Consider the following 19,067-nt stretch of genomic DNA (forward strand, 5'->3'; position numbering starts at 1 on the left):
TATCAGAGAAAACAACTGCCCTGCCTTATTTGCCATTGGGATGTTAGGACCTCTTGTGGTCCCATGCCCGGAAGATGGATCATCTCCTGAGGAGTGACAAAGGAATTTGTGTGGACTATAACAATCCTGGACCCTAGGATCTGACAATCCCAGTGGCTGTGTGGTGAGGAGCGAGAGCTAAGGCTCACACTTCTTTTCTTTTTTTTTAAACTTTATTTAAAATGTTATGACATGAATAAAATAAAAATTACATTTAAAGAAATAATAAAAAATAAGATAATAAAAATTAGAATACTACATCATTAAACTACACAAATTAACCCCCCCAATAATTATAACACAACATTAATCATCTAATTTAAAATTAATCCAAACCTCCCCCCCAAAATAAAGAGTGAAGAATTAATTAACAATGTTGTAAATAAAATAGAAAAAACCCCACTTACAAAAAACAGGATAAAACTTAACAACAAAAAAAATTACTAACAACGAAAAAAAACATCAATACTAAAATAATTCCCTTAAACATATATTTAAATCAAACATAATTCATGTATTTAACAAATGAAATCCACTTTAAAACTAAATTCAAATATTAAAATCATTTATCAACCACATATCTGTTATACAAAAAATCATAATTAATAATACATAAATACAGAATTTCCATTAATACCAAGTTTCCTTTATAATTCATCGAGAGAACAAAAACATCCATTAGAAAAACAATCAGATAAACTTTTTATTCCCTTCCCCTCCCCTTATATAAAAAAAGAAAAAAAAAGTTCAAACTCATAAAATTCTCCATATTCTTCATTTATAACATCTTCAAAATTCTCTATCAAAATTAACTTAATTTTATTAAACTCTTCTCCCTCAATGTATTTGTACTTAATTTTCTTCTTCTTCTTAACCTTTCCCCTCATCTTCCTCTTCATCTAATTCAACATCCTCAATTTTTGACTTATTATCTTCTGTGACATCATCCTCTTAAAAAAGATAGAAAAAAAGAGAAAAAAAACCCCCCCCAAAAAAAGAGAAAAAAAAGTAAAAAAAACCTCCTAATTCCCTCTCAATTACAATCAAAACAAAAAGAGTTAAAAAAAAATTATTTATTTTTAAAAAATAATTAAAAAAAACCTTCACTTCTTAACCCAAAAATTAAAAAGAAAAAAAAACAGGTCAGAGGTCACAACTACCTCCTCCTGTTTAAACCGCCCAAAGCGGTAACTCCCCCAAAATATTGGGTGTAAGATAATTCACAGGTAGCTGATGACTTCTGGAAACTAGTGCCCATCCAGTTCCCTTTCCCAACTCCCATTTCATTAAACTATCATCATTATTTAAACCATTTAAACTCTTTTCAAAAAAAAGATAAAAGATTTATTTTTTTAAATCAACGTTACCACTTCGATCACCATTGCTTCCATTTCTTTTTAAAATCTGGATCCCACCTTACATCTCTACTCTCTTTGGAGACCTTGAAGGACTACATCGTTCCTGAAACTGCATGATTGGTAGAGACTAAGCAAAGTCCATAACCTCTTTAGGATTGTCAAAGAATTTTGGCTAATTTCCATCCTAAAAAATCTTCAGTACCGCAGAATACCTGAATGTTGCCCTATATCTTTTTTTCCACAACCGTTCTTTCACAGAATTAAATTCGCGTCATATTAAATCTCCATCTTGAAGCTTTCTGAACATCTTGTGAACTCAAATATTCTAGTAATAATAATGAATGATCCGAAACCAATCTAGCCTTATACTCCACAGATGTAACCCTATCCTGCAAATGTGCTGATATTAAAAAATAATCAATTCTAGAAAAAGAATTATATCGCGAGGAATAAAAAGAAAAATCTTTCTCTGTAGGATTAACTCTTCACCAAATATCAATTAAATTCAAATCTGCCATCATATTAATCACTTGGATTGCCATCTTAGACTTCTTAATTACTCTTGAGTACTTATCCAATAAAGGCTCCAACACCACATTCAAATCTCCCCCAACATCACATTAGAGTTCGATTGTCCAAGTAATAGAGACATATCCACAACAAAAGCTGTATCCTCAACATTAGGAGCATAAACATCAAGCAAAGTCCATGCCTCATTAAAGATTGTACAATTTAATTTTAATAATCTTCCACTATTTTTCTCTTCACTCTGTAACTAAAATGGTAGATTCTTATGTACCAAAATTGTCACACCTTTTGCCTTAGAATTAAATGAAGAATAAAAAACGTGCCCAACCCATTCACGTTTGAGTTTCAAATGTTCCTTATCTATTAAGTGAGTTTCCTTTGCCATTGCGACCACCGTTTCTTCCATTTCTTCCAGAAATCAAATTCCCTTCTTGCAGCTCTGCCCTCTTTGGAGACCTGGAATTGCGTAATTGGTAAAGACTGAGCAAAATCCATAGCTTCTTTAGGATTATCAAAGAACTTTGGTTGATATCCATCCTGAAAAATCTTCAGTACCGCAGGGTATCTAAATGTTGCCTTATATCCTTTTTTCCACAATAGTTCTTTCACAGAATTAAATTCACATCGTTGAAACATAATTTCCTGACTCAAATCCGGATAGAAGAAAACACGGTTACTCTGAACCATCAAAGGAAATTTGTTTTGCTGTGCATTTCTAATAGCCATATGTAAAATAGTCTCTCTATCACAGTAATTTAAACAGCGAACCAGAACAGGTCTTGGATTCTGTCCTGAAAAAGGTCTCCTTCTCAAAGCTCTATGAGCCCGTTCCAATATTAAACCTTCAGAAAACTTATCTTGTCCCAACACTTGTGGAATCCATTCAGTGAAAAATTTTCTTGGATCTGGCCCTTCTATGCCTTCTGGCAAGCCGACAATTTTCACATTATTCCGTCTGGATTGGTTCTCCAAATAATCAACCTTTTTTGCTAAATTTTTATTCTGAATCTGTAACATTTCAATTGTTTTATTCACATCTTGCAATTGATCTTGTACATCAGATAATCCTTGATCACACATCTCAAGTCTTTCAATAGTTTCAACTTTAAAAGCTCCATAATCAGCCATCTGTTGAGTATTGACATCCACCAATGCATTAATCTTAGAAGTAAGATTATTCATAGAATCACCTAAATGCATCATTGAAGAAAATATCTTATGTTCAAGACTCTTGAAAAGTATATCAACATCAGTAGGTCCAGACATAGTGGGATTCTGCTGTTCTTGTGGAATCAGAGGACCTTCTATCCCTTCTTTTAATTTAGTAGCTTTTCTTGCAGTTTGACTCCGTGTAAGAGCCCCTGCCACAGACCCCCCAGAAGTATCAGGAGGCTGATGATCAGGGTTATCTTTGATCCAAACCTCCTTTAAAAGCTTCGTTACGTCAGTATCTGGAAGAGCTGATATAACTGATGGTATAACAGTCAAATAACAACTCTTTAACTCTCCAACTGGTGGCGCTCCAGCTAATTCAACAGTCAAAGTCTCAGTAGACGTTGTTTGAAATACTGGCATCCGGCCAGCCCTTTGTTCTAAAGGCAGCTGAAAACGACCTTCAGAAAGACTTACGGAATCAGAACGGAGCTCCAAGGCTGAATTCTTCGCTTGTTTTCCTGGATCCATTTCACGCTGAGTCGTGGCTTTTTGTAAACAAGCAAGCTCAAATAATTTCAGAAAATATAATTTTTTAACAATCTGTTGATGTTTCCTTTTACTTTTTTTTAACAAATGTACCATTAGGTATTAATTCAACATCTCATACTATTTATAAACTTTTTAAAAAAGTTTTAACGGGCACTTAAAGACAAAACAATAAGTTAGAGTCAGGAGAGGACTGGAAGGCACGTCTGTTCCTTACGCCATCTTGCCACGCCCCCGCTCACACTTCTTTTCAATGATACTGTTATAATCTGCCCGACGTACAAGATATTCAGGAAGACTGTGATAATGTTAAGAACCTGTGAGACTTTTTGGTCTCTTTTCCTGTCTCAGACACTGAGACACTGGCTCATTGTCCCAGGGAAGTAGAGAGAGACAATACTTTGAGATCTGAACACAGCAAATTGTAAATAACCCAATTTTGGAGATAACTATTATGGTTATTCTGACCTTTTATGTGTGTGGTTTTTTGACTTCTCTCTCTATGTGAGACCGTTAAAGTCTCAAAGCAGGGGAATATGTGGAAAATAAACCGCATGAACAAGGTACTATTCATTATGTATTCATTAATCCATTACTATGTAACAATTTACTCACACTATTCTACAAAAGTAGCAATTTATTATGTATTTACTACACTATGCCACAGTGAATGAGTAAAAGATAAGGTGGGAGGTGGCAGGACATGATGAAACAATGATTCAAAACGAGATTAGATTAATGTGTGGAAAATTATTATGGTGAGACAAGGGATATCATGCTGCTGAGATATGCGGTTACGAATGATTAGTTGCAGAAATGTAATTAAGTCAGGAATACAATATAAAAAGATGCTGTGTACTGTGTTCAGTGGGCAGTCAGTTTGCAAATAAAAGTTTAAAACCTCCTGAAGAATCTTTTGTGTCTCCTGGTCATTCTTGGTGTTTGACAAACCACAACTGGTGCAGATGGCCCCCTCCTCTCTGATGTGCCCCATCTGACTGGAGGCCACAACCCTCCATGAATCCCTTTCCTTGCTGCTTCCACACATGCCCCTGTCCCGACCTTTGTGCCGCTTCCCCTCCTACCGGAGCCCGCACATCACCAGAGGCCACACTGAGACCCCCCCCTCCACACACCTCACAGCGGCCCTGATCAACTATGTCCCAGCTGGTGGGGAGGAGTGTGGTGTGATGGCGTAGGTTGGAGACGTGGAAATACGCCTCTCTCAGCAGAATTAATTAAAATGTAAATTTTAATTTTTTAAAATTAAGAACTTTAGGATCGAAATAAAGTGATAGATTATAGCTACAAAGAAGACAAAGACTCAAATAGCTTAGAAAATGACTACTAAAGATGTTAGTATAACTGAAGAAGTTGGGCCTACCGTAACGATTCAAACTCCAGGTGAAGTTCCTCTCCCTCCAAGGATGACCAAAGCAATGACGGCGAAGATTCATGTTACACCAGTCCCACCTCTCCAGGGAGTTGAGGAAGATGGCACTGGAGTTCAGAAGAAGACTATTAAACTACAAATCACACAGGAACAACAATCTTTAAACATGAAAACAGGATCAAACTCTATTTAACCTAACATAACCCCCTTCTAATTCTAACCACACGTGTGTGTAAGTTCAGAAATGTTCTTTGATTCACAGTCCAATCTCATTTCTCATTCCTCCAAGTTCACTGGTTGCAGGAAATTCTTAAATTGTGCACAGAATTTAACATTTATGAAGTTCACCAGGCTTTGGTGGTTGAAAGGTAAATGGCTCAGGAAGGTTCTTGTCGGTTTTCAGAGAGAGATTTGTTGTTCGCTGGACACCCACAACTGATTCCTTTTTAATCAGCCACTTCATTGTCTTGCCGAAGAAACTTGCCCTCTCAGGGTTCTCCAGATGATAACCTCTTTCTTTCAGGTCACCAGAGAGTTCCTTTATGTCTCTCTTATTTCAAGTGAAACATTAGACAGCAAGTCCTCTCCTCTTGCATGAACCACAAGGGCTTTGACCTTGCTAAACTAAGCACTCACAACCTATCTTCCAAATGGGGTTTCCACACAAGCTTGCCAGCTTGTCCTGTTTCAGTCCCAGCTGCTGCTGCTGACTGTAAAACTGCGCAACAGATCTGTGTGTGTGTGTGTGTGTGTTTGTGTGTGCATGTGTGTGGCAATCAAAGAACTGACTGCCCACTGAACACAGTACACAGTACACAGCGTGTGTGTATCTCTCTCTCTCTCTCTCTCTCACACACACACACACACACACACACACACACACTTTTTGCACCAGTTGTACATAACACCGCAGAAAAAGCATAGATCAAAGCCAGAACTCCAGGACAAATGCTTCAGGTGTGGTGTGGTGTTGCAGCCGGGACGTTTGTGCATGCAACCTGGTTGTATGCCAAGGTGAGGCCCTTTTGGGTGGATCTAGGCCAAGTCCTGGAAAAGATTATAGGTAAACAGTTCCCTCAGGATCCAGAGGTGTTCCCGCTGGGGAATATAATGGACATAAGGCTTACAATGAAGCTGTGCAAATTTCAAATCTAATTTGTGTTAATCCCATCGGCAGTGGCCAGGAAGTGCATTGCGATGACCTGGAAGTCTGACTCTATTCTTAGTATTTAGCGATGGAACAAGGAAATGCAAAGTTGTGTTCTCCTGGAGAAAATAACTTACAATCTGAGAAACAAGTACAGCACCTTTCGGAAGATTTGGCACCCATATATGCACTACATAGGTGCATGGAACTGATTATTCTACTGTTCCCTGCAGCGGCTCCCTCTCTCCCACACTGATCCTGATCAAGGAAACCCAAGAATGAGCACCGACCCAGAAGCCGTTCATTGAGCCGTGATAGTCCCTGTTTCTTTTCTTGTTTCTTTTTATTATTGTATTCTTATTCATTTCCTTAATGTTAGTGTTTGTTATTGTTATCGACATTGTAGTATGAACAAATTGTATAGCTTTATAGGTGGGGGAAGGGGTGGGCAATGACACAGACATATATATAATCATAGAGAAAAGGAATATATAGGTACATGTATAGGAGATTGTGAACTGCCATCGTTGGCAGGTCGTGGTATATGACAAGCCTGTATGAAAAATTATAAATAAAATATTAAAAAACACAATTATGATTTTGTGACATTTTTGAGTGTCACCTGATGCAGTCTGAATTAATTAATTATCTAACCAATAGTTAGGGGAGGGGTGGGAGGGGTTTGAGGTTTATATGTGTGTATATATATATATATATATATATATATGTTTCAGCATATATTTGTTAGCAATCTATTATGTAACTTGCTATATTATTATTCTCAATTGTTTGATCTTATATATGCTGATTAAATAAAATATTTAAAAAAAGAGATGGGGATCAGATAATGAATAATTTTTCCTGGGACAGCAGGAGCAATACAATTCATGTAAGATACAGGCTGGTGCAATATATATATTTTGCATCAGCTGCACCTTACTCCACAAAAATAAAAGAAATTGAAATCTGAATGATCCAATTTATGTTTTCAATGTGGTCAAGATATAGAGACCCCTTTGCATTCAACTTGGTTGTGGTCTAAGGTGAGATCCTTCTGGGAAGATTTGAGGAATCTCCTGGAATAAATTACCAGAATTCTATATACCCAGGTGCCAGAATTGTTTTTATTGGGGAAATGAGCAGATATAAGACCTAAAATGTGGCTGTCGAAATATCAATTGAAATTTGTTTAACTTGATTTAGCAGTGGCCAGCAAATGCATAGCCATTACTTGGAAATCTGATTCCCAACTGTGTCTGACCCTCTGGAAGCCAGAAATGCATAGTTGTGTTCTCCTGGAGAAGATTACTTACTACCTCAGAAATTGTTACATGTTTTTAAGAATATGCAACCTGTATTTAAGATACATGGGAGTTACTCTTTGATAATTCCCCCCTCTGGTCTCCAATGCCACTATCTCCAGTATCCCTAGTGACATCTATGTCAAGACATTTATCCCTTAAGGAAGGAAGGAAGCTCTGGATGAATCGCATAATGTTTCATCCGTATGTAATTAATGCTTTTGGAAAATAGATGATTTTGTCACATCATCTCTTCTGTTTCTTTTTTCCTTTCCCATTGGGGATGGGGTTCTCTTTTTCTTTCTTCTCTTTTATTTTTTCTGTTTCCTACATTTCTTTTAAGGATCGGCATGGTGTGTAATTTTGTATTTATAAACAATAATGAAGAATGTTATAATTGTGAGAATGTGTTGATTCTTCCTTCTTTATGGAGTTCGGTTTGTGCATTTTATTGTATATATCTAGGATGTTTCCTTGATTTTGTTTTTGTTGTAACCATGTTGATTGAAAATGTAAATTTAAAAAAAGTACACAATAGCCACCGCTCTCCAAAGGAACACGTGATTCTATTTGGTGGAAGAGTTGTGATATAATCGAAGGTGGAATATGCATTGTGCTGTGCTGGATGATGTGATTTGTTCTGCAATCCTCTCAAAGACGATTCATTTGATCGAAATTTAGTAAATTTACATTCTCAAATAACATATATATATATTTCAGGTGTCCTTATTGTAAGGAATATTATATTCAGTGATTCGTCATCAAGCGAAGGTTACTTCGGAGAAAGTTGGTTGGGCTCAGTTTCTATAAAGATATACATACACGCAAACTCATGCGCACACAAATGCAGTGCTGTCGTTTTAGAAACACCAAAACAAATATGGAAATGTTTTAGGAGCGTGCTTATCCAGGGGTCATCAAAATACTGGCAGTGAATGAAGCACACAAAAAGCAAGCAAGGTATTTTAATTCATATCATTTCACTGGAGAGATTTGACTGAAAATTTGACCTTATTTCTGTGAACTGGGAACAACAAATTAGCCACGCAATAACATTGAAGAGTTCAATTTGTATGCTTAGACTGAAAATTGTTCATGCTAAATTTCGGGGAGAAATATAGACAATCGAAGTTTGGGTCGAGCACAAGCCGATGGGCGAAGACGGTGCAGAGGAGCTAGGAGAATTGGTGTGCAGTGTGTTGGCAAGAGCTGTCAAACGGTATGCGCATCCAGTCCAGGAGTGTTTAGCCTCTTTCAGGTGGCCAGAATATCCCAATGTAAAGCCGGATATTCTACCCAAATGCGGCTGTTGGGAGGCCACCTGAAATTTGACTGACAAATTGTGACATGGAGGGCAGGAACGGTGGACATAGCGACGGAGGCTCGTGAGTGATCGTTGGACAGATCCAGGGACTGCAAAATACAGAATCAAACAAGAAACAGAGAAGGGAAGGATGGTGGGCTGAGGGATAACGGTTGGGAGGAGTATGTGTTTGATGGGGGTTATAGGACCTACATGGTTCTGTGTATTTAAATCACAAGAATGACAAGCTGGAGTTGAATGAATACGTGAAGGAGAACAGAGGGTCTGCAAAGGAATACCTGGGTTTTTGGCTCTGGTTCCTGAAGGTTCGCCCGTTGAATCTAAAGGACGGCAGAGACAGGGGGCAGATGGACTAAATTCGAAAGTGATTTTAGGGCGAACCCTGCGGAAAGTTACATTAAATCCACAATTGCAATTACTGTCACAAGGCAATCCAAGTCAGCACTGTGAAAGATTACCGGAAGGCAAGACAATATGGGGGTATTACATTCTGTTAGGTCTAATGATTATTTTAAGGGAAATAAACAATAGTATACAGAGTCACCTTTGCTGGTCCAGGACCACGTTGATTCGTATTGGAACCTGATTAAATATGTTTGATTAATTTCAGAATTGAAACAAATGGATATTTAAGTGCGTGGAACATCTGGTTTCTGAACTTTCTCTGAGTCACTGTATAGATGCCCGCGTTTGTGCAGGTGCTCAACAGTTGAAGCATCGTCGCGATAGCCTCAAATATTGATTGAGCGCTGGTCCACGTTCTCCGCCTAAATGATTCTGTGCTTTGATAGTAAATGAAATAGGCGACTCTTGATGACCAGAGGATCATAAATGTGCTCGAGATTGCAAGGAGTAAAATGATGGACTGCCTGCGGTTCACAATCTCCTGGTCCACTACTCTCTCTCCACTTATGAGAACACGGAGGCTCCTGCGGACCCGACTGGCCACTAGAATAGCTCTTCAGGAGAAAGATAAAACAAAACGGAACAACGGGGGTGAGGAGCTGTTCAATCCAGGAAAATGCCACCCATGGCGGCAGGTAATAAAAGAGCTGTGACATAACGCACCCTACAGGGAGATTGGGCACAATCACATCATACGCATGGAAGGCGAAGGGCCAGGGAATGTTCTTTGAGCAAAGGAGAGCGCACAGACTCACGAGAACCAGCCACGCGGTTCTCTCGGTGCAGTATTTGGTTTTTAGAATCTGTGTGGAGATGGCCACAAAGCGATCAAAGGTGAAAGCCACGGTGAACCACACAGAGCAGTCCACAGCGGTAGGAACGAGGAAGAGAAGGAGTCTGCACACAGGGGTGTACTGCAAGAAAGAATTCCTCCAATACATCTCGGCCAACCGATGTAATATCACCTCGCCGACAATCACCAAGAGGTCTGCAGCTGCCATCGCGACCAGGTACCGCGTGATGCATTTGGAGAGGCCGCACTTTCCACGGGGCAGGATCGCTATGGCTCCCAGGTTCACTGGAAAGGAACGGGGAAAGAATCAGACATGAAACAAGCGCATAAAAGCGGGGTCAACACTGCAAATCATTCATGGTGGCAGCAGATGAATGGCATCATTTTGAGGGATAAACTGATGAATGTATCCTGTCGTGTGGCCACACTAGAGGTATGATTCCCGGGTTTGAAGGGGCTCTTCGTGGAACCTTTTTGCGCACTGCCCCGATTCACGGAGAGGGAGGCGCCCCGCCCCGGGGTCACTGGTTGCACGCCAGCGCAACCAATCTCCTCATTCTTCGCTGTCTTCAAGAAAGAATCATCATAATTCATTAACACGAGTGATTACATTATTTAAATTCTTCATTTATGCCGGCCGTTCTAAAGAAGACATGTTCGCTCACAGGATCAGAAGGGAGCGCCTTACTCCAGGGAGGATACAAAAAGGAACCTTTCAACAGAGTACAGGCCCTTCAGTCCACGACCTTGAGCCGACCTACACAAATGACACGTAACCCAGCATCAACGACTGCCTGAAAATATTTTGAAAGTCCGTATTGTCCTCGTCTCCCCCACCACTCCACACATTCATTCCATGCACCCACGCTTTTCTGCTCGACTGGATGGCATGGGATTCTCTGCTGCTCGGATAGATAACACGTACATTCGTGAAACTACTGGCATTAAAACAGGGATCAATGTTGATCACTACGTGACAATGGCTAATTCCGCCGGCGTCAGTCGGAAGGAATTCCCCACATCGATGGAGAAACCAGTTGCTGTATTTGAGACTAGATGCATACATTTCATGTGCCGTCATGGATACTTATCCTATCTTTTTCTCCAAAATGAAGTTGACCTCAGCAAAGTTAAGCATGTCAAGTCTCCTGATGCTTTCCCACAACTTTGAGAGTTGGCATTGATCCTATTTCTATTGCAAATCCAAATCGTCCGCTGAGCGTTGCGGTTCGGTCAACGCGACTGACAGCACCAGTGACCTGGATTCGAACCCGCTGATATTAGTGTTGATTTTATCGGTTATCCGCGTGAATCCGGAGGTTTCCTCTGAACCTTCAAAAATGTGTAGGATTTAGATTAAATTCGCGGCACGGTTTGTGCGTTGGAAGGACCTGTTCCTGTGATTGGCCATTAAAAAAATCCGATGCATTTTATCTTTTTATATCTTTTTTAAAACTATTAATTTTTAAACTATTTAACTGTTTCGGTCCAATTTCAGTACACAAGCTGCCGGGAACATACCGAAGACTCCAACCGTTACCAGAATTGGGTAATAAACATATTCTATCCCCAGGTATACGGTAAATTGCATTTCAACGCGATAAATTATGGCACGTTAAGTCATCTATAAAGCATGTTAGTCTCTGGAACATTTATAATCTAACTCAAATTCCAATTAATAATAACGTTACATCCCTGTGGACATCACCAACTCAATCTGAAGCAGCTGATGTTGAGCAATGACATTCATCAGCGCAGCTGGCTCCTTATACTTTCACCATCTGAACAGTTTGCGGGAAAAAGATACACACAATAGTTATATTTTTACTTCGAAACCTAACAGAGAACTTTAACATTTGACCACAAAAACGCTCGAACGTGCAACACCACCACGGGCATCAATGTAACGTTATTATTTCCCTTGACTGAATTTTACCGACCACTTTTGGACCACTCCTTTATTGTCTTTATTATTTCGCATTATTTCATCAGTAATTCATTCTCTGTCACCATGCTAAAGAATGGAAAATGTAATTTCCATTGCCATTTCACCCTGTTTGGTTGCAGAAGAGAGTGCCCTGAGGACAGCAAGATTTGAGGTTACAAGCACTGACTAAACATTTCTCCTGAGGGTCATTTCACCTCAGCTGAGACCCTGGTTTGATATCAGACCAGGGAATTATAGATTTTCATGCTTTTGCTGTGACCAATGCTGTACTTGAACTGGCTTATTGTATCAGTATGAACGCCTACACATCTAGATTCAAAATGGTTTCCTATGCCTATGCCAAAATGGTTTCCTACGCCTTCCAGACGTATCAGGAATAGTTTGTGTCCTTTTAACACTTTCAAAATCGACTCCATTACCTCTTGCTCCAGAAATATGTTCCTCCACTCTGCCATTTTGTTTGGGTACCTTCCTACATTTTGTTTGGGTACCTTCCTACATTTCCAGCACCCAATTGCAATGAGACATTTCAGTTAATTTGTTTATCCCGCTCCTTTCCAATAACATTTGTTTTGCAGTGGTGTGTCATTGTGTGGCGCTTGCTTAATTCTTTCTTCAGGATGGTGGGATTGTTCGTAGATCTTCAATTCTTCCAAGGCCGCGTTGTCCCTTAACCTCTCTTCGTTTTGACATGTTATCACCTGATTACCATGTTTGGTCGTATGCTCTATGTGTTATCGGATGGTGCAGGGTATCAGCTTTCTGATTTCGCCTTTACAGCAATTCCCTTCATCCTGAGAAAAACACAATTGAAAGTCATTTATCTCCACGAAGGCATTAAGATTTCTCCTGGTTGCATGCACAAACTGACTAACCTCTGATGAGTCAGTGAACTGACAGATTGGTGGTGTTTTTCGCCTGAGGAGTACTTCTGGAATTTCATTTTTTCTCACATTTGCAGGATCCATCAGGTTTTGTATTTTACCACTCTTTAAATTATCTAAAAACTTCCCATTGCCCACAACTTTGGGAGTTGGCACCCTCTTCCTAGTCTCGTTCTGCTTTTATGAAACATCAGGAAATGTCACCTCTGGATGCAAAGCAACCCCCGTCTTTCACCTCATACTCAGTAGGCACTTTTAAGGTGGGTAGGCCTCCTGGTACCGAGGTGCACTTACTGGGGCAAAGGTGCTTCTAGTACCTTTTAAGCTGCAGGGGGATCAACCCATTAAATTGCTAACCGGTGATTTAAGTGGGATCCTGTCCCCACGATGACATGGTAAGTGACTCGTCACACTCAGGGGAACTATTGGTAAGTCACCCCCACTCCCCCTCCAGCCATCAGTCGCCCCTGACCCTTCTCCTCTCCTCACTGCAGCAGCGACCCCTCCCCTCTCCCGCTTATCGTGGCACCATCCCACCCCCCGCGACATTGAACACTCCCCCATGGCAGTGACCTGTGACAGAATATGGCTATGCTTTTGGGAGATAAATTGGGAAAGGTTGTTTTTAGTCTAGGTCACATACAAACACTTTAAAATAGATCTTATTTAAAATACTGGAGCTCTGCTCATGTTAGATATTTCAGCCCCAGAACCTTTGCAGAAGTTTTGGAGAGTGCTCGAGACTTCACTAATGGATTTTTATTTACAAAAGGGAACAGAAGAAAGAACTTGTTGGAGCTGCATTCTGTCTGGAGTGGAACTTGCTGTTCTAAGAGGGTCATGTGAGGTTTGCAAGCAGAGAGTGTCAAACAGGCTTTCTCTCTGAGAGAGAGAGAGAGAGATCAGTTCTATAGTTTTACAGTCAGCAGTAGCAACTGGAACTGGAAAAGCTTGTGGAAAACCCCATTTGGAAGACGAGTCTGAGTGCTTAGTTCAGCCTGGTCAAAGTCCTTGTGGATTAAATAAGAGGACAGGACTGGCTGCCTTATGTTTCACTTGAAATAAAAGAAACAAAAAGGCTCTCTGCGGTGACCTGAAAGTAAGTGGTTATCATCTGGAAAACCCTGCGAGGGCATTTTTTTGGCAAGACACTGAAGTGGGTGATTAAAAAAGGAATCAGCTGTGGGTGTCAACGTACAACGAATCTCTCTCTGAAAACCGACAAGAACCTTCCTGAGCGGTAACCATTTACCTTTCCAGCAGAAAAGCCTGGTGAACCTTAAAAATGTTAAATTCTGTGCACAGTATAAGAATTGTCTGAAACCAGTGAACCTGGAGGAATGAGAAATGAGATTGGATTGTGAATCAAAGGACTTTTCTGAACTTACACACACATTACATACAAGGGGTTAAGTTAGGTTAGTTAAGTCAATAGTGATAAGTTAAATTGTGATTCTATTTTCATATTTAAAGATAATTAAAAGAAACTTTTCTTTAAGTAACCATTTGGCTCAGTGAATATCTATTGCTCCTGGGTTTTGGGGTCCTCTGGGCTCATAACAGACCTCATTCCCCCCAATTGTGGCCCCCCTCATGGCAGCAACCTCTTCCCCCCTCCCTCTCCACCCCAGGTCCTGCAGCAGCGATCCCTCTTCCCTCTTCCCCCCCCCCCACCTGATCATGGTGCTTGGTAAGTTCAACTGGGTTTCCTGACTACCTCTGAGGTAGGTCAGGGACCTGGTTGGATTTGCTGACCGGTCTGACCATTTCAAGCTGCTGTGTGATTGGGGTGTTAACCAGGCACATTTTACACAGCAGCATGAAGGGGCCTAATGATCATTAGAAGCGATTACATGGTGAATGTTCACAACAAAATTCCATCTCTCACTCACAGGAGATAGCTCACTCTGCTCTGATCCTGTTTACCATCATTGCAGACACTTTTAATGAATGTCGCTACTGGAATCACAGTGGACACGATGAAATAACCATACAAGGTGTTTCTTCAGTGAATCAAACAGATTTACTGTTCAGAAGGCACACAACCTTTCAAAAACCTGAATCACGTGCCCAACATGCGTTGATGCCATCACACGATGATATCTCAGAGCTGATTTGATGCCTTCTGGGAGTTGTAATGCTGCATAGTGCCACTACACACACCACCCCACCCCCCACCCCCCCCAGAACTGGCAGAAAGATTTGTGTGTCTTATAGGTGGTTGACCTCTACAATGGACTGTTGGCTACTGCAGTGGGGAAGACTTGTCCACATAAACAGGGTTAAGCCTATCAATACTAAAAGACTGTGAATCCAGACCAAGCTGCATTTGTACAAGAGGCAATCATCAGACAATATTACTAGATTGCTTAATGTCGTTCATTTGGCACAGTCAGAAGTGGATCAGGCATAGCTGTAGCTCTAGATGCAGAGAAAGTCTTGATAGATTGGAATAGAACTTTCTGTTCAATGTAATGGAGACATTTGGATTGGGACTGTTAGAGTTATGTGTTGTGTGGTTTCATGTTAAAAAGTGACAGTTTGCCTTTAATAGCCAAGGTGAAGGTGGACGGCTGAGAGAGCGGGAGACAGACTTAGCATGTGCAGAAAATGATCTAAAGGTTTCTGGGCTTGGATGATAAACCACCACTGGGGGGTGCTGTGGTGTGGAAGAAGGCCCAGAGCATGAGTCGTGGTCTGGAAGACAGTTTAGAATGTTGGGATTTCAAAAAGGGATGAACATTCCAAAGGCAGCCAGAAGGATCCGGACCAAGCCAGTGGTTCCTCTCTCTGCAAGCAACATAAGACAACTTCGAATTTTGTGCTCTCTCCCGCTCTCTCTCTCTCTCTCTCTATCTCTCTCTCAAAGATCTTTTAGCTTCAGTTCACCAAACAAACTGAATTTTGTTTATGATCTGATGATCTTTGCTTCGGTTGAGATCGAAGTTTTGTGAGTGTTGTGTGTTTTGTGTCTAAGTTTTTCTGTGGGCTGGTTGGAAATATAAATTAGACTTTAATTACATATGTTATATTTAGGCTGGTGAATTTATTAGTTTTACACTGTTATAGAAATTTGCATAACCAGTGGGCAATGTTTTAAAAGAGGGAGATTTTGAATTAAAGTTTGAAGGTGAATTTTTTGTTAATAAAGTAATTATTCATCTTTACCCCCGTGTGATATGCTTTCTTTGTGGTTGCTGGTTTGATCTTGTAACATAATTTGGGGAATCATCCGGGATCAAACCAATTTGGAAGCTTTAAGGGTGATTGACTTGTGCTTAGTTATCAGTCATCTGAGTTTGACTCGACCTCCAGCTTGAAATTTAAAAAAACGGTGAGTGTATAAACCACCAGCAGAAAAACCAGCAACTATGAATATTGACCAGTTCATAGCAAACCTTTCAGTGGTTAATTTAAAAATGGCTAAAAAGTCAGAACTAAAGGTTATAGTTGGCAAGTTTAAACTTCTTACAGTAAGAACTGGGATGAAGAAAAAAGGAAATTGCCCGAAAGATTGTTAAGCCCTATGTAGGAAAGGGGGTATTTGGAGAAGCTGCATTAGAACAGTTTCCAAAGGAGAAAACTTCAGATGAAGTAAAGTTGGCTTTGAGAAAACTATAGTTAGAGTAAAAAAGAGAGACAGAAAGGAAAGTCAAATGGGAAGCAGTGAGGCAGGCAGAAATGGAGGAGAGAGAGAAAGAATGGAAGCATGAGCTACAACTAGCTAAATTAAAGCTGACCCTAACACAAGGAGAGGGAGAAGCCCAAAACCCACGTGCTGGTCACAGGAGGAGAGGTTCCTGTCAGTAGAGAAGTGAGGTTAGTTCCTCCAGTTGAGGAAGCTGAAATAGACCAGTATTTTCAGCATTTTGAGAAAGTAGCTGTAAATTTAAAATGGCCACCAGACCAGTAGTCACTCCTGCTACAAAGTGTTCTTAAAGGGAAAGCCCAACAGGTGTATTCGTGTCTCACGATACAACACGCAGCTAATTATGAAATTGTAAACTAGGCTATACTCCGATCTTATGAACTAGTCCCAGAGGCATATAGACAAAAGTTCAGGAGATTAAAAAAGGCAGCAACCCAATCTTACCTGGATTTTGCTTATAGGAAGGTTGTGTTTTGATCAGTGGTGTGCTGCATTGAAAGAAGAAAATATCTTTGATTTATTGAGAAAAATCATTCTGATTGAGGAGATTAAAATTATTCAAGTTATACTAGGCAGAGAAAAATATAAAAACCTGGCAAGAATTGGCTAAATTGATAGAGGAATATGCTTTAACCCTCAAGCCTAAGTGGACACCAGAGAAAACCTTTCAAAGGAATACTGCTGATAATCCAAGTAGAGTAGAAAGAAAATCTAGAAGAGAGGTTAAAGGAAGAGAGGAAGAGAAATGGGTGAAGGAAAAATTTTCGAGTGTTATTTGCCACTATTGTAAGAACCCAGGGCACATAATAGCAAATTATCCTGTACTGAAAAGGAAGAAAGAGAAAGGGGTGGTACCATCTGCCTGTGTTCAGAGTGAGAAAGTTAGGGATATTTTTAAACCATTCATGACTGAAGATTTCATTTTGGTTAATGAAGCATCCAATCAAGGGCCAGTTAAAATCCTGCAGGATACTGGGGCAGCCCAATCGGTTGTATTAAGCATCATTTTGAATTATGGTGAGGAGACCGATACTGGAGATGTGAATTTAATTAAAGGCATTGGTGGTGAAGCAGAGCCTATACCTTTGCATAGAATAGTGATGAAATCAGACTTAGTTAATGGCCCAGTTACGATAGGGATAAGATCAAGTCTGCCCATGGATGGAGTTTCTCTTTTGTTAAGAAATGTTTTAGCAGAGGGTAAGGTCATACCTGTGGTGAAACTCACAAGTAAGCCATTACTGAGTCCGAAAAGGATTTGGAAATCTACCATGCATGTGCCATTACCAGAGCCATGTCTAGAAAAAAGGTAGAGGTAGAGAAAGTCTGTGATGATCCTGCAGTGGAGGCAAGCATTGAGGACAAACCTAAGGATCCAGCTTTGCTGTTGTCAAGAGAAGAATTAATACCCAGACAAAAACATGATCCTGATCTTGCTGGGATAAGAGATAAGATTCTGTCTAACCAAGAAATTGAAACTGTGCCAGAAGATTACTTTGTTCAAGATGGAATATTGATGAGAAAGTGGAGACCACAAGTGATACCTGCCAGTGAAAACTGGGCAGTAGTAAGGCAAATTCCCAAAAATTACAAGAATGAAATATTAAAGTTGGCTCATAGTACACCATTCGGAGGTCATATTGGAGTGAAGAAGATGGTAGAAAAGATAAGGAAACAGTTTTATTGGCTGAAATTAAGAATGTTATGAACTTTTGTAGAACCTGTCACACTGTCAACTGGTGGCCAAGCCTAATCAAGGACCACAGTGGCACCTTTACAACCCATCCCTGCTTTTGGGGAGCCCTTCTCAAAAGTGATAGTGGATTGTGTTGGCCCATTGCCAAAAACCAAAGCAGGAAATAAATATCTGTTAACTCTCAAGTGCATAGCTTCAAGGTTTCCAGAGGCTATTCCCCTGAGAAACATTAAAGCAAAGACGATTGTGAAGGCTATGCTAAAATTTTTCACACTGTTTGGCCTACCAAGGGAAATTCAATCGGATCAAGGGAGTAATTTTATGTCTGGAATATTTCAACAGGTGGTGTATGAATTGGGAGCCCATCAAATTGTGTCGTCTGCCTATCATCCTGAAAGTCAAGGGGCTTTTGAAAGGTTCCATTTAATTGTGAAAAATATGAGGGCTTATTGCATGGAAAATAATAAGGATTGGGATGAAGGAATCCATTTGTTATTGTTTGCTGTTAGCGAGGCAACTCAGGAGTCTCTTGGTTTTAGTCCATTTGAGTTGGTGTTTGGTCATGAAGTCAGGGGTCCATTACTATTGTTGAAGGAATAGTGGATACATAATGAATACAATCAATTCTGTTGGATTATGTTTTCAAATTTAAAAACAAATTACATCAGGCTTGCGAGATGGCAAGGAAAAATTTAAAAACTGCTCAGGGAAAAATGAAAATTCGGTATGATCAAAAAGCAAAAATTAGGAACATTAAACCTGGTGACAAAGTATTGGTTTTGTTTCTAATGCAGTCAAACCCTTTGAGATCTCAGTTTTCAGGACCATATAAGTGAAATCAAAAATTAACCAGCTCACCTATGTCATTGAGATACCTGATCGTTGAAGAGAGACACAGGTC

General features: G+C 40.0%; 1 protein-coding gene across 10 annotated transcripts in view; it reads right to left on the bottom strand.

Annotated features, from left to right (window-relative positions):
* Window positions 1-300: 300 nt before the first annotated feature.
* The window catches only part of LOC138749504 (uncharacterized), a 32,007-nt gene continuing 13,240 nt past the window's right edge, over window positions 301-19,067 (bottom strand). For 4 of the 10 annotated variants that reach the window (XM_069910923.1, XM_069910922.1, XM_069910920.1 and 1 more), the window contains 3 exons: window positions 16,915-16,958; window positions 5,011-5,126; window positions 301-3,625 (listed from right to left, as the gene is read on the bottom strand). In XM_069910923.1, coding sequence (XP_069767024.1) covers window positions 2,289-3,625; window positions 5,011-5,083 — 1,410 coding nt within the window. In that variant the 5' untranslated portion in view covers window positions 5,084-5,126; window positions 16,915-16,958 and the 3' untranslated portion in view covers window positions 301-2,288. Of the gene's footprint in view, window positions 3,626-5,010; window positions 5,127-8,457; window positions 12,732-14,073; window positions 14,154-16,914; window positions 16,959-19,067 lie in introns of those variants that run through there. The other 6 variants (XM_069910926.1, XM_069910924.1, XM_069910928.1 and 3 more) reach the window with 4 other exon arrangements.

The sequence above is a fragment of the Narcine bancroftii genome, chromosome 14, assembly GCF_036971445.1.
Source record: "Narcine bancroftii isolate sNarBan1 chromosome 14, sNarBan1.hap1, whole genome shotgun sequence".
Taxonomy (NCBI): Eukaryota; Metazoa; Chordata; class Chondrichthyes; order Torpediniformes; family Narcinidae; genus Narcine; species Narcine bancroftii.